A 16641-nucleotide genomic window follows, 5' to 3' on the forward strand; every position below is an offset into this window, starting at 1 on the left:
CGGTTCACCATGCACGCGGTTGCGAAATACGCAGTTGCTGGCAGAAAACAACCCCCCTCCCTCTGTCCCATCCCCCACGGCCTTTCGCGCAACAGAAGACGGTGTGTTTCCTTTCAGCTTCCCTCTCTTGCGGGCGCCAGATTAGTCCGCGATCGTCGGCTCCCCTCACGCGCTTTCACTCGCACATACAGCATACGGCACGCGGCGACGGTGTTATCGCCCTTGGACACGGAACATCATAGCGATGGCGATGGCAGAAATGTGCTTGGAGTGTGCATATAATTGCTATCACAATAGAAATGTGGCTGATGATTTTTTTTTTAATGTGCAAACCAACTGCTGTGTTTTTCCAACATTTTAACACTGTGTATATCAACAACTGCATTGCATATACCTGTCAAAACGTAAAACGTACACAACTCTCATGAACATGTCAAAATCCCTTAGAGCAATTTGCAGAGCACAGTAGTTGTGTGTTCAAGCTTACACTCTGCAGGCACAAATGCACCAAGGTGCCTCACCAGACGTGATAAACATTTTGAACAAGTTAATATGAGCGAATGTCAAATTCAAAACCATATATTTGTTCTGCTCTCTTGCAAAAAAAGCCACAATTATGAGCGATAGGAAATGGAAGTGGCTATAACACAGACTACTTTCCTGGATGCTAAATTGCACTTGCAATCAGCACAGATAGATGGAAAACATTGTAAAAACACAGAACTGAGAAATTATCTGACAAAAGCTTACCTTTCAAGCACCAAAACCTTATTGTCTGTGCTTGACAAATGTATTACAATTAAACCTGCTTATAACAAACCTCCATATAACGAATTCCTGAATATAACGAAGTTTTTCTATTCCCCACCATTACTCCATAGAAGCACATGTATTTGAGACCTCTACGTAACGAAGTGGCAGCGGGAGACCCCATCGAAATAACGAATTTTCCCCACCGACAACCTAGAGATTTCGCCCCAAATTTTGTCATTTTTGCACGAGCAGCAACCGGAAGCACCTTCTCCACCACAACAAAATGCGAAGCGGCGGCGTCGCGCTTGGCGTGCTCGAATTCAAGGCGACTGCGAGGCAAGAGCAAGCGCACGTGTGCGTGCGGGCGAGCGTGCAGGAGGTGGGCCTGCATCCTCGACCCGGCGATCTTGCCGCAGCGGGCGTGACCTTTCCCCCTCCCTTCATTCAAACCTGATCCCGCCGCATGCTGCAGCTAGCCTAGCCTGCCAAGCCGGCACTCTCCGTTTCCAGTCTACCAATTTAGTTAAACAGCGTATGTTTACAAGTTTACACGGTCGATAAAACTACTACCGTATTTTTCGGTCTATAAGTTGCACCGGTGTATAAGACGCACCTGCTCGTTCAGTAAGCGATTTAAAAAAATTATAATGACGTGTCACTCCGTGAACGCGGGTCACGCGCAAGCGTATGTGTGCCATATATTTCCACTCCAGGCGCATTTCTGCCGTCGTGGTTGCCGCGATGTTCCGTGTAAAGTCCAAGGGCAATAACATCGTCCCCGCGCGCCGTATGCTGTATGTGCGAGTGAAAGCGTCCGACAGTGAGCCGAATTGCGCACAAGGGAGGAAAGCGGGAAGGCAGCACGAGAGGGAGGGAGAGGGGGCTTGTTCTCTGGTAGCAACTGCGTAGCTTGCGCAGATCTTGAAAGCGATCTGCAGATGCGACGAATTCGGGGTCGGCCGACTCGCGGTCGGCCTGCCGCCGCTTGCGTTGCTGCTCCGTCCTTCTCGCACGGGGCTCGGGAACTCGATCACGAAAAGAACGTACCCGCCACCTCGATAGCGCGCAAAGAACCCGTAGCAATTAAATTAAACAGCGCGCTTCACGTGGCCATCACATCGAATCCGATTTTGACGGCAGTTTTTCCGAAAAAAAAAAACAACATAAGTCTCACCGTTTTATAAGACGCACCGACAAAAAATTCAGAAAAAAAAAAACTCGTCTTATACACCGGAAAGTACAGTACCTTACTTCGTATAGCTGTCTGCTAATTTGCTGTCGCAATCAATGCTTCGCCTTTCGAGCGAAACTGACTTTTTTGTTCATCACAACTTTAGTGTATTGGGAGTAAATCTTGAGCGATAGTTGTATTTCTGTATGAAAGCATGAGGTGCGCGGTACTGTAAAGGATTTTTTTCCCCTCTCTTTTGGTCACGGAAAACGGATGCACGTTACAATCGAGGGTGCGTTAGAATCAAGTAAATACGGTAAGTGTTTCTTTTTCGAATTTGCCGAACTTGCATATAACGAAATCCTCTTTATAACAAAGTTTTTCGGGAATTTGTGAATTTCGCTATATCCAGGTTTAACTGAATAACACAATAGAAGTAACTGCCAAGCAAGTAGGCCACCAACCTGCATCTTTGGGAATGGGGCAGGGTCTTTCTGTAGAAGGTATGGCTCTACAGTTGCAACATAACGATTGATCCAGCCAATGTTTGTTCCTAACACCGCCTGTTAATAAGACAGAAGCATAAATTAAACATAAACACAATGTCAATAAAGACAAGTAGTCACCAGCTCGACATTGCCAGCAATAAATGACAACAAGACACAACATTACTATCGACCAAAAAAGTTTACGAGCCATGGGATCTCAGAAAATGCTAAATAACCAAGCAGCCTTTAAATATAGCCAGTAAAACCATACATCACAATGTTGTTCGCATATACCAGTAGAGGCTGGAAATGGGAATACCAGGCTGCGATTTGAGGCTACAGAGATATTCAGCTTTTTGTCAGATCCTTTGGTCCATAAACTTTTTTGGTCGATAGTACACTTTTATAGAGAGGTAAAAATATGTTAATATGAAGTTAAACGACACCCTAAAAACGTATCTCTAACTTGGTACCAAAGCATAAAACGGTCAATAGAAGGAGCTCGGAAATATGGGAATAACCGAGGTCTAGAACAAATTATACCTATCAAATGTTACGTTTTCGACTACCTTACCATTTAAACAAGGCAAACATAACATAATACTTTTATTTGTTATGCTAGTATAAACATGTATCTAAATGCAAGTATGCATGCAAACATCTTTTCTTTGATGCGGTGTATTTCTTGTATATAATAATTATTTTTGTTTTGCCTTTGTACTATGCATATCAAGAACTTTTGTATATGAAGCTGTATGAACTATTACATATATTGGATCCCATAAAGCTCGTGTATATAGTGTTGCATTTTCAGTGACTGAGTTTTTTGTAATGTATTTTGTAAGTACTAGCTGTACTTCTGAAAATTGCTCCCTATCTATGTCGATGCTTTACTTCCTTTCAAATACTTCCTCATGGTTATCCTGATAATGGTTTCACAGTTATTAGTGTGGACATTCTATTTTTCTTTTTTCTTGTGTTAAACTGTGTTCATCCTTTGTTGTTTTGTTGCTGCCTTTAAAACAGGGCCATGGACCACGTCAAGCCTTGCTGGCTTTTTTGTCCATGGTCCTTTACATCAAATGTATGTTGGAATAAAATTATATTTGATTTGAAATGAAACCGCTTAAATGTGAACAGCGAAATTGGGAAATTGCGGTTTAGGTAGACTAAATAATGGCATATAGTGCTCAAACTGCATTCTGCAATGAGTCTCGCCTTCCAAGCTATAAACAATGGTGCAACTGTTTCAGTTTCATAGAAATTGGTTTCCTGTTTTGCATTTGAACTTGACAGTCCTCTTTATATTCAAAATGGTCCCTGCAGTACAACTCAGCAAATAAACCTACAAAGATTGCCACAAAAAGTTCTTACCAAGCCTCTAAATATGGTTATAAAGCTTGCAGTGAGTAGGTAAAGAAGCAAGACAATATCTTGCTTGCGTTTGAAGAAGCGTTCCCTTGGGCCAGTCCCCTGCAAATTGTAAACCAGGAACACTAAAAATGAGAAGCAGTTCAAAATCATTCTGAACAATGCAATTCACAGCTGCTCGTTATCACGAAATGTTTGCTATAATGTCACAGTTAGCTTCTAGTCTTGTTTCCACATTTACTGTCCATCTCACTTTGCAAATTCTAACCAACATAACCAACCCTTTGCATAAACTTTTGCACAGAACCTTAAAAAGGGATTCACATGTGTACCGAGAACCGAGCGTGACAGTTTATATTTCCCATAGAACAGTAGAACTTTGGAAGAGAGAGGGGGGGATTAGGCAAAGAAAGCCTCACCTAATTAAAGAAAGCGACAAGTTTTAAGAACCAACCTACCAATCAGCACAGTGCAGTGCAAAACTAATGGCTGCACTGCGCAATGCTCACTCAAAGGTGCAGAGGCTGGGAATCCAACCCACAGCAGCAGCAATGAGGAATAACCCCAGAGGGGTATTGTGGTGTCTTCTTAAAAAAAGGTTACGACATCTTCAAAAAAAAAAAAGAGGGGGCCAGGTGCGAATTGCAAGCAGGCTGAAGACACCCACATATATGAAGTTCTAGCTATGGCACAGGGAGCCATGCCATCTTCTATACAAAGGGTTCAAACAATTTGTGGTACCTTAGGGTTCCACAGATACCACCACTTTGTGACTCGCGTTGCGGGGGAAAACGGAGATCCACAGCTTGTTTGAAGAGTTCCACGAACACTCAAATCATCATATGCACCTTGCTTTGCACTTATTCACGCCACTGCAATGACGCTCAATTCTTTGCCCACCCTGCCCTCCACACTAACGTGTGCAACATTTTCACTTTACTTGTTTCGTGACCTTGAAAAACCATTAGGGAAAATATCTTTCTAAAGGGACTGTCGGCCGAAGCTTTTTAGCTGAATGCGTACCTGACCAGTAAGGCTACAGAGGGTACCTCAGAACTTTTTGTATGACAGTGGAGTTCCAAGAGGTGAAGCACCACTCACCCACACTGTTTTTTGTACAGTCCACTTAACCCAAAAAATTATGCAGATCCCATCCACTATGAGAATCAATATTGTGCAAAGCATCTTGCAGGTATCTACTGTGTTGCAGTACTTATTGTCTGTTAGAATTTTACAGGTTGCAGGCTATCATTTGGGGTTCAGCAAAGTGTTATCAGATGGTGCAAAATGTTTCTGCAAAGCGAGCAATTGTCTGTGCGATGACAGTGACAGCCATGGCGTGGCCGCTGATTTATTGTACTTCAGTGAAGAAATGTTACAGTCCGTTATGCCCTGAACTGATCCCAAAGGTTGTGCCCTGGGTAAATAGAGCCAATCCTGAAGGCGGTGAAACGTCACATAGTGTCTCAAAACGCTAGCTGCCACAAAGGGAGGATGCGGTAATTTGGCAGACTCACATTTATAAGCAAATTGTTACTATGCGATGAGACACATACGCCAAGCATCTCAAAGCACTAGGTTACCCGAGCAAATGACTGGCAAGACTGTTACTCTGTTATATGCATACGTGTGTGGCCTTGTGGGTACAGCTTCAGGCTGTTACGCCGGGGGACCCCGATTCAAAATGCACCACTGGAGACAACCTTTTCTTATTGAACAGGCTTCAAGTGTGTTGAAATAGAAACCTACCTACCTACCTACCTACCTACAGACCTACTACAAAATGCCTGGTAAAACGCAAAGAATGCTTCTCATTAAATAATGCTATCCAGCTTAAAGAGCAAAATGTTAAGCTATACACGTCATCTGGTGTACACAAGAGGAGAGCGTACGAAGTCACGGTGAAACACTTCATAACAACCCATCCAGCTACGGCACGAATGCAGGTGCAATGCGAAGTCGGCCCCCGTCAATCGACTATGCAGCCCTGGAGATAGCTGAAGAATGCTTTGCATTTAAACCCACAGTTGGCTTTTCCAAACCTTGGTGTAAACTATTATTGGGAATGTTTGTTTGTACACTCAAACAGTGCCATTCCACCCCCGAGGCTGTATACGCACATACCGCGGGGGCAATCCTCTGATGTCTCAGTTGGTAGAGGAAGCAGGGAGCAGCAAAGGCAACCACAAGGTAGAACATGGCCCCTGGTGTGATACCATGTTTTCCTGCCAGCAAGAAAGCAACAGGAAGCAACGCTTAGAAGCAGTGACCAAGTGCTGCTGTGTTAGGCTGCAACAGGCATAAAAGTGCCACATTCGTATTAGTAATGCTGTGCAAATATATGAAATATTGATTATAAATTGAGTGCTTTTGTTCTGAATCAAACAATTTGGTTCACAAGCTTAATAGTCGATTTCATTGATATTGTGACAGAGCGATGAAGAAGACGTTTTGAGAGCACTTGAAGAAGACGAAGCTCGGGACTTCGCGTGCTTACTATGATCTTGCCAGCCGCTGCCAGTCTTGTAAATACGCTGTAAATACATTTCTTATTTCTTTTCCCCGTAACATTTTTGGTGGAGTTTGCGGGCTCAAGTTCAAGACGGATTTACGCAGCGGGCGCTCCTTGGCTGCATCTACCATGCCAGCTCAAGGCGAGGATGCTTCGGGCTCGTCGGCCCCCACGCCAATGAACTACGTTGCCTTCTTGCCTCGTACTGGGCCGCTACTTTCTTTCTAAAGTTGTTAATGACATTCTACACTCGTGCGCGACTAAACACAAACTTGCTACTGCTTACCATCCACAAACGAATGGTCTAACCGAGCGTTTCAACCGGACCCTCACTGAGATGCTATCCATGCATGTCTCCGCTGACCATCGCGACTGGGACGTTGCATTACCATTCGTTACCTTTGCCTACAATTCTTCTCGCCACGATACCGCAGGCTTCTCTCCATTCTTCCTCTTGTTTGGCCGCGACCCTACACTACCTTTCGACACCCTCCTGCCTGATAGCCTGCATTTCACATCAGAGTACGCCCGGGACGCCATAATCCAGGCACAAGAGGCACGCCATATTGCCCGACGTCGACTTGTGGACTCGCAGGAAAATCAGCGGCGCTTATATGACACCCGCCATCGTGACGCCCACTACACACCGGGCGCCCTGGTTCTCCTTTGGTCTCCGTCGCGACGCGTTGGCCTCTCGGAGAAGTTGCTTTCACGCTACTCTGGTCCTTACCGCGTCTTGCGTCAAGTAACCGACGTCACCTACGAAATCGCCCCTCTTGACCCCACCGTGGCTCAGCCTCGTTCCGACGTAGTCCACGTCGCGCGTCTTAAGCCGTATCACTCGACCGCCTCCTAACCAGCACCAGGTCGGTGCTTCAGCCACCGGGGGTCATGTGACAGAGCGATGAAGAAGACGTTTTGAGAGCACTTGAAGAAGACGAAGCTCGGGACTTCGCGTGCTTACTATGATCTTGCCAGCCGCTGCCAGTCTTGTAAATACGCTGTAAATACATTTCTTATTTCTTTTCCCCGTAACATTTTTGCTATGGAGAAAGATGGCGATGTGTGAAGGAGCCAAGAGAAAACGAAGGAAGAAGATTGAGAAGACAGACACTGCAGCCAGGACTGTACGCAAACAAAAACTGAAGGCATCTCCCCTTTCCAGTGCAATATTCAATTATAGCCGAGTATAGGGGGCACTTCAATTAAAGCCTTGCTGCTAAACAAAAAGCAAATTTTTGCTATGCAACACAACTAACATGCCAAGCATCTGAAAGCACTAGCTAGCATAAGAGAAGCTAGTAAGGATTTTATTCAGTCTTTCTATGCATGCATCTGTGGCCTCATAGGTAGAGCATCCGGCTACTTCACTGGAAGTATGAGAAACATAAAACAAATCAAAGAAGCCACTGAATATTATGCATTATTCCATTTCTGTGGTTTAAAGATATCTGTGAGCCGAAATAGTGTAAAACAGAGACATAGCAAACAAGTGTAGGAGTATAGGCTCAAGATTAATATGCAGAAGACTAAGAGAACAAGAATTCATGATTGACAGTCAGCCTCTAGAAACTGTGCGAGACTAAATTTATATAGGTCAATTACTTGCAACTGAATTGTGAGAAGGAAATTTCCAGAAGAACAAAAATGGGCAGGAGCGCATGCAGCAAGCTTTACCAAATCATGACCGGCAGCTCACAGCTATACTTGAAAAGTGTACAAACATAGAAGCTTGAGAAGAAGTTAAAGACTACACAAAGATTGATGACCGGAAAAAATTCACCGACGATTACAATACTCCCTAATGCGAAATTTGAGTGCAGCTCTATACGTGTTTTCATTTCTCGTGTAAATATTTTGTATTACGATTATATAGGTACACAGTTTTTATCAGGAAGAGAACGCTGGGAATAGCGTAGCTGGCATAGACAATCTGTCTCGTGCGATGCATTACAAACGGAGCGAAGTGTGGCATGACTGCCTCGCTAATCGGGAGAGGCAGCACATAGGTGCCGTGTGGGTGCGATTCACAGCAGCCGCCATGCAGCTCATGCAGCGCTTTATTTCCATACAGACGACACGCACTACTTTGGCGCCATATCATAGCCATTGTAGCTGTACAGTCGGTCTTGCGTGGCATTATGCTTTTCTTCGCACACTTTCATTCCACCAACTACAAGAGCGGCCCTTTGTCGCGGGGAAATCGTGCCACCATTGTCAGCGGCAACAACACCCAAGGGAGAGTCACATCGAGCCTTACTCATAGACGCTCGCCATCACCCCTTGCAGAAGCAGTGATCCCTGTCGCTTACGCTGATACCGTGGACTGACCTCAGCAGCTGACACCGCGAACGAGCATAGCCCTCCCCAGCTCACGCCACCCTGCCCCCCCCCCCCCCCCTCGGAAACACAGATGAGATCGCCCACTCAGCGCATGCACAGGCCGTCTCCCCTCCGCTCCTCCTCCACTCCCGCCTCATGCTCTCACTGTAGCCTCCTCCTCCACTTTCCTTCTCACGCGCACTTCTTTCATCTGCCGCTGTGCTCTGCATTCGCTTTCATCTTTCACGGTGCACGTTCGCTCGGTTACGAAGTATTGCAACACCGACGCTCATTGCAGGAACCTAAGAGCTGCGCTCTAAAATGTTAAAGGGCAACTCCGGCCATTTTTTGATGTCCACTGACCTTAATAAAATTTTGAATATACGTTCTCTTTTGCACTGCGATTATCTGTGTCGAACAATATAACTGCGAATTATTTAGTTTTTCTGAAAATAAGTTTTGAACATTGGTTGCGGGTTCCCGACTCATGCCCACGAATGTATGACGTTTTACTGGCCTCCCTGTGTACGACGTCTACACAGCCACTTCGCCCCGAAACAACAAAGCTGGCTCCTTTTTCTACGAGACGATGGCTGACAAGTATAATTTTGACAGATGCAATAACTGGTGCTTCTCTTCGTCTTGCCGCAGCACAATGCGTTGAGCTTGGGGCATGTCAGCTGCGTCACGTGGCGGCTGCGGGCCTAAAGCTAAAGGCGATCCTTCAGCCATCATATTGGCGCTGAAATCGCCGCTGTCCAGTTCGCAGTTTAAGTTTTCGTTGAAGCTCCACCCCCTTCACGCGCCGAGCGTAGCAGCAAAAGACCGGGCACGAGGATGACGTCAATACAGGGGTAACATGCGCGCGCTCTATTCGAATCACGCTCCTCGTGGATACCTAAGATGACGCCACGATCTTGTTCAGCATAAGAGCCGATTAAACAACCCGCAGCATCTCCCGTAGACATTGAGACTTGTTTTTGCTAAATTAAAGCAACTTGCGGTGACTTCTGGCCTTAAACTATCATTTTCGTATTCAGGGGGTGATAACTTATAATTTGTTCAAGCTCACTTTTTTGAAAAGTTATTCAGCTGCCCTTTAAGAGATGGGAAGACAGTGGTGTGGATCAGAGTGCAAACAGGTGTAGCCAATATTCTAGTTGACATTAAAAGGAAAAAATAGAGCTGAACAGGCCATGTAATGCGTGGGCCAGATAACTGGTGGTTTATTAAGCTACAGAATGGGTGCCAAGGGAAGGGAATCGCAGTCGAGGGCGGCAGAGAATTAGGTGGTCCAATGAAATCATGAAATCTGCAGGCAGCTAGCAGCTTAGAGGCAGCTTAGAATCAGCTAGCACACGACACGGGTAAATGGAGATCGCTGGGAGAGGCCTTCCTCTTGCCAGTGGGCATAAAAAATAGGCCGATGATGATGAGCAGACATAATATGTACAGCTTTTATGTTGTGGTTTTATTGTCTTGTAACAAAGAACAGAGGAGCGCTCACTGGCACTACTTTAATGCTCAGCATTCAGTGCTTCATAAGCCAGTTTGCTGGAACATGTATCAAATGCACAGATATAATGTTTATATAAATATATATCCACATATATATCCTGGGACAAAACACCAAAGAATGAAATCCTTAGGATATATATCCCGGAGGATCGATGCCAACGTAGGAAACCTGGAGGCAATGGGAAAGATAGCTTCGCTTTAAAGACATGGTAAGCTTTCCATATTCCTCTGACATTTACACTGTCATGTACTATATCTGCATTTAATTCATAAAGAATGAGCACAGGAACTTCAACAGTGGGTAACTATTTTCAATACATTTTAAAGCCAAGAAAGAAAAAAAAGATCAAGCCAACCTGTTGCAACTCCAAGCAGAAGCACAAGTGTGCTGTTGACATTTGAACCACACCAGAAGAGGGCGACACTGTAGAGGTTACCACTGCACAGATGTAGACAGTCAAATAAGTAATTAGACAAGAGAAAGCCTAACTAATTAAGCTGTGCAAAACATAGCTGACATAACTGAAGCATTCTATTCTGTGATGGGTGCCCTTACACCAATGACTAGGCACAATGGCTAGCACATGTGCTAGTGCACACCACACCACAAAGTATAATATCTCTGATGCCCAGGCCAACCTAAAAAGATAACAGCAAAAGAAGAAGAATACCCAGCATACTTCGCTACAAACTAAACTATGCAGGCCAGCTATTTTACTTTCGGCTAGCTCTAAAGAAATATTTGTCCAGTTGAGAAAAATGCCCAGTAATTAAGATGCAAAACCTTACTTTTTGTTTCATTGGGACTTGCTTTAAAAGAATGGCTAAAGATATGTTGATTCCACTGCGTTAGTGTGGGTCCGCACAATGCCACAGTGATCCCAGCTGGTAGTACTGTGGTATCACAAACCACAAACATTTAGGATAGTACATGCCAGTCAACACATAAGCAGTCTGGCGCAATAACTGCCTCAGGCCCGACCATGCAGCAGCATGCTGAATGGGCCAAAGCAACTCTTAAACTGGTTTTTCGCTTTTATATGACATCATCAAAGCCGGCCTATAGGATGTAGTGTTTTAGGTCTCCCCTCAAAACAGCGTTGAAGTCTTTGTTGCAAGGCTCTGCATTTCCAAGCCGCAAAATGGACTGCTGTTTTAGTTACGATTTACACACTGCATTTTTTTTACTGCTCAAAAAGCTACTAACTGAGACAGCAATATGTTCCATTGCATGTTGCAATTCCATATTTCTCGAAACTGGTGCACAGTGCAGAGTTTGTAGCAAGCGGCTGTGCTTCGAGTACTGGATTACCAAGAGGTAACTTTACATCGGGACCTCCCATCTATGTACACGCGATTGGAGAAATCGTTTTGCTCGGTAACCTACTGCCTCAAATTTGATTAGGTTTGTCGTGTTTAAAAGAAAAAGTTGAAATAGACAGACTAAAGGAAATTAATTTTTTATTTAGCCCATAGATTTTCTTTTTTCAAAAATTCTTCAATCTTGCACGGTTGAAAAAACAGATGGATCAAATTTACAACTCCATAGCTCAGCAATAAAAAAAGTGACATCACAAATCAGTAAACTTCACCTATTGAGACAAGTTGACAAAATTGCCGTATTATACACACCACTCCAAGAAAAAAAATGTGAATTTGTGAGTAGAACTTTGTAAATATTTCAACAATTTCACATAAGTAGTGAAGCTCACATATCAAATTTGTCTGCTTCAGATGCTCTAACAGGTACAGTTTTACATAACTGCGACATCTGTTTTTGGTGGAGAGTTACGAATTTGTAAGCTTCGTGCTTCAGTTTCTACATGCCAATTTTTGCCTACTTCTGTGAGAACTACGAGGCCCTCAATAAAAATTTTGGTTCCTACAGTTGAAAGAATTTGGTCTTCTTTCTTAAAGGGGCCCTGAACCACCCCTCGAGCTTGGTGAAAAAACACATTCTGTGGATAGCATACACTGCTGCTGCGAGTATCTCAGCCAAATTTTGTACTCGTGCGCAGCGCACGAGGCAGAGAAGCGGAGCCCGAAGTCACCTTTTCCTCAAACTGCTCTTTTCAACAGAGGCCTTCTCTTCACCCGTGTCGGGACGATCGGCGGCAGCCCCTGGATGCCAGTGGGCAAATTCCCACAGAGCACTACCACTGGTCGATAGCTGACCTCAATCAAAGATGGTGTTTGGATCAGTGCACTTCTTCCTGCTGTTACTGTGTATCATTATTGACGCAGTTTGCTAAACAGGCTGAAGTAAGCGAAAATCCTCATTTAGAATTTCGATAAAAATTAGGCCCTTCCTGAAGAAGCCAACTATCGCCTGCTCACACTTGGCCACCAACGTAGAAACTAAACTTTGGCCATGCTGCTTATCGGTGTCATGGCTATCGGGTCCCGCTAATTTCTATTAATTTTGAACACTCAACTAGCCTCGAACTACAGAAACTTAAGGTCAGACCACACGTAAGCTTCCCAGCACGTGCTCACTCCTGGCAGCTCCTGGCTAGACACCTTGACAGACATGGCTTCGTACTGAGCTGTTGACAGCACTTCTAAATGCACAATTTGGATGTGGCTACTATTCGTCAATCAGTCAAGCTGGTGCAGGACAAAGCTGGTCCGCACCACGTAGCACAGCCAAACTGGAGCACATGAGTGCGAGTGCACACTCCAGCCCTGTCGTGCACATAGCAAACGCACTACAGTTGCCATGCAGCTGCGTCTGCTATGCAACGCATATCCTGCGGCCGCCGTGGGGTCCCATGACGAGCCCACTTGCTGTTGAGCTCACTGCTACTCGCTGAGGACAACCGTGTGCTTCGAGTGGTCTCTGTGAGCAACGTGGCTCCAAGTGCGTTGCGAGCCTGCCCGAGCGCCAACATCCAACTGGAACATGTATGCTTCCCGAGTTGCACACCTTTGAGGTGTGTCGCCATCATGTTCGAAGTTCGTTACGAGCGAACATAAAGCTGACGTTTAGTTCGACCCTCGGAAATTGTGTGATTGCCGTAGAGATAAGTGCAAAATGAAATGTGCTACTTGCCACTCCGTGCGAGAAAGCTGTGCGTAGTCATCTAGTACACTGTAGCACAGCATAGGGATGAGTCATTGTGAACTCCACCATAACTTGAGGGATAGCCTCCAAGTTTGGCGTGCCGTAGACGCCAAAATCAGAAGTTGTGGCGTCTCTGTAAACTTCCAAAATCAAATTTGAACTGCGTGCCATGGTGAGGTGACGTTCAGTAGGCGGAGCATTATTAGCACGCCCCACTCTGCCGTAGCCTTCACAGTGCAAGGCATTGAAGAAGGAGCGAGAGAACCACAAAGGAGATCATAAGCAATCTTTGATTTCCATTGAAACTCCGCTTTTGCAGAATGCATTTAAGTACTTTTTACAGCAAAGTATGTCTGAAATAGTCCATTTTAACTTCAAACGAATTTCTTGACGGAAAAGAAGTGATTCAGGGCCCCTTAAATGCAACCAATTTTAGCCAAAACAGTTCAACCGTTGGCTAATGGAAGCATTTCTGCATTTCATGTGTATCTGAATAAAATCGGAATTCATCCCAAGTTAAAGCTTACTCTAAATTCTGCAACTGCAACAAGCTTCCAAACGTTATTAAGTATTAAGTTAATTGGCAAAAACTTAATAAGCATAGTAGCGATTATCATGCAAATTTTTGCCCACTGCTGCTGTGAAGCTTGATCAGCAAAAAATTATAATTTTCTTACGAGTCCCCCATTTTGTAATGATCTTAACAGGTGTTACTGAAACACATCTACACTAGGGGTATCCGATTCTAAAAATGCCTATTTATTGTTTTCCAGAAGTCATGCACACGTTGTGAGCATCTATCTGCACAGGCTTGTTGTAAAAGAAAAATCTAAAACAAAACCAACAGGCTATGAGAGATACCATATTAAAGGCACCATAATAATTTTGACCACAAGATGTTCTTTAAAATTCACCTAAATCTAAGTACAAAAGCATTTCTGCATCTTTCTTTCATCAAAGTGCGACTGCCATAACCGAGAACTGAACCTCTGAGCTTGTGCTCAGCAGTAGAGCAACAGTGTGGGTTTGTCACGAATAATCATTATGAACAGCTGGGCAGGACAGTTTGATGAGAAGGCACTATACTCACACACAACTTTCTGTGGAAATGAAGGGAAAGCTACGAAGGCAAAGCACACACACAAGTGAGAGCAGTTCTGAAAAATATGCCACATTTTCATCTACCGTTAGGATAAGAGAAAACAAGAACACCTTATTTACAATAGCGAAACAAGACAGAATGGCCCACCGAGTGTTAAATTCGACTTATTTTTCTGCTTTTCAGAAAGTTAAAGTCTGGGGTATTACGTGCCAAGACCACAATATGATTAGTATGAAGCATGTCATAATGGGGGACCTTGGAATTTTCACCCCCTGGGGTTCTTAAATGTGTACCCAATGTTCAGTACACAGGCATTCTTGCAATTCACCCCCATTGAAATGCAGCCGCAGTGGCCGGGATTTGATCCCCTAGCACACTCTGGCTTAGCAGCGCAACGCCAAAGCCACTACGCAACCATGGCGAGATTTTCTACCTTTCTCTTCCACATCTGGTGAAGTGCAAAACCATCGCACGTGACAGCTACCCAATTGAGTATCTGCTCCAAGAAACCAAAAGTGCTGTCAAACGCTGCCACACTACTTGGCACGGTAACATGTGCAGAAGCTCTGTTGCTGTACCGTTCCCTTCGTTGCCACAGAAAGTTGTCCGTGAATATAGAGGGTACTTTCTTAGAGCAGCCACAATGTTTACCTACTCCCAAGTCAGTGCTGCCAGCATCATCAGGTGCATGGCGTACATCACAGTCCCGTGCCAGTAGGACGCCATGGCGCCGTGACTGCACCGCAGGTATGGCTCACCAACCTTCAGGTACACATTGACAAAGCCTGCAGCAGAGACAGAGCAAATTAAACATTCTCAATAACACAAATAGTGCTCAATGTTCCATGCATACCAGGAAGGACTAAGTGATTGATAGCACTTTACATCCCAGTGCACTTCCAGGGATACCACAGTAAATGGCACCAGATTAATATTGACTATAAGAGGTTGTTTAGTTCGCCACGAAAGCTCACTAGATGCACATTCTTGCATTCTGTACCCACTGAATTGGAGCTGCTACGGCAAGCATCAAACTCCCAATCTCAGCCCAGGAGCAGAACACCATAGCCACTAAGCCACCACGGTGGGCATTACGAGGGTGTAACTCCGCCATAATGTCACTTTTTTTTACATTTTTCGGTAGTACTGATTCATTTCATGCTGTACTTTGACATAAAAACATTTTTCTGTTGTCCTTGCATAGGTATTTTTGTGCCTCCTTGTATACAATATCTCTTGCCATAAAAAAGTTGAGACTTGCATCATTTATTTCTGTTGCTGCACACTAATATCATAAATTATTGCATCATGCCACTGCCATACCCACTGCAACAATTATGCATGGAACTGTCATCTTGCCCTCAGAGGCTCCGACACCCTCAAGCTATACAGTCATCATCATCATCATCAGCCTATATTTTATGTCCACTGCAAGACGAAGGCCTCTCCCTGCAATCTCCAATTAACCCTGTCTGGCGCTAGCGTATTCCAAATTGCGCCTGCAAATTTCCTAACTTTATCATACCATCTGGTTTTCTGCCGACCTCGACTGCGCTTCCCTTCTCTTGGTATCCATTCTGTAATCCTAATGGTCCACTGGTTATCCATCCTTCGCATTACATGGCCTGCCCAGCTCCATTTCTTCCGCTTAATGTCAACTAGAATATCGGCTATCCCAGTTTGTTCTCTGATCCAACCCGCTCTCTTCCCGTCTCTTAACGTTAGTCCTAAGATTTTTCGTTCCATCGCTCTTTGTGCGGTCCTTAACTTGTTCTCGAGCTTCTTCGTTAACCGCCAAGTTTCTGCCCCATATGTTAGCACTGGTAGAATGCAACGATTGTACACTTTTCTTTTCAACGACAGTGGTAAGCTCCCAGTCAGGATTTGGCAATGCCTGCCGTATGCACTCCAACCCAATTTTATTATTCTAGTAAATTTCTTTCTCGTGATCAGGGTCCCCTGTGAGTAATTGGCCTAGATAAACGTACTCCTTTACAGACTCTAGAGGCTGACTGGCAATCCTGTATTCTTGTTCCCTTGCCAGGCTATTGAACATTATCTTTGTCTTCTGCATATTCATCTTCAACTCAATTCTTACACTTTCTCGATTAAGGTCCTCAATCATTTGCTGCAATTCGTCTCCATTGTTGCTGAATAGGACAATGTCATCTGCAAACCGAAGGTTGCCGAGATATTCGCCGTTGATCCTCACTCCTAAGCGCTTCTTCCCAGTCTAAGAACTTGAATACTTCTAAGCATGCAGTGAATAGCATTGAAGAGATTGTGTCTCCTTGCCTGACCCCTTTCTTGATAGGTAACTTTCTACTTTTCTTGTGGAGA

General features: G+C 44.6%; 1 protein-coding gene across 1 annotated transcript in view; it reads right to left on the minus strand.

Moving 5' to 3' along the window:
* LOC119442545 (transmembrane 6 superfamily member 1-like) overlaps positions 1-16641 on the minus strand; it is a 59557-nt gene that overhangs the window by 9102 nt on the left and 33814 nt on the right. Inside the window, exons 5-9 of the mRNA XM_037707458.2 lie at positions 14957-15086; positions 10492-10574; positions 5908-6008; positions 3787-3885; positions 2389-2487 (exon numbers count right to left, since the gene is read on the minus strand). Of these exons, the coding sequence (XP_037563386.1) occupies positions 2389-2487; positions 3787-3885; positions 5908-6008; positions 10492-10574; positions 14957-15086 (512 nt within the window). The remainder of the gene's footprint in view (positions 1-2388; positions 2488-3786; positions 3886-5907; positions 6009-10491; positions 10575-14956; positions 15087-16641) is intronic.

The sequence above is a fragment of the Dermacentor silvarum genome, chromosome 2 (genome assembly GCF_013339745.2).
Source record: "Dermacentor silvarum isolate Dsil-2018 chromosome 2, BIME_Dsil_1.4, whole genome shotgun sequence".
Taxonomy (NCBI): domain Eukaryota; kingdom Metazoa; phylum Arthropoda; class Arachnida; order Ixodida; family Ixodidae; genus Dermacentor; species Dermacentor silvarum.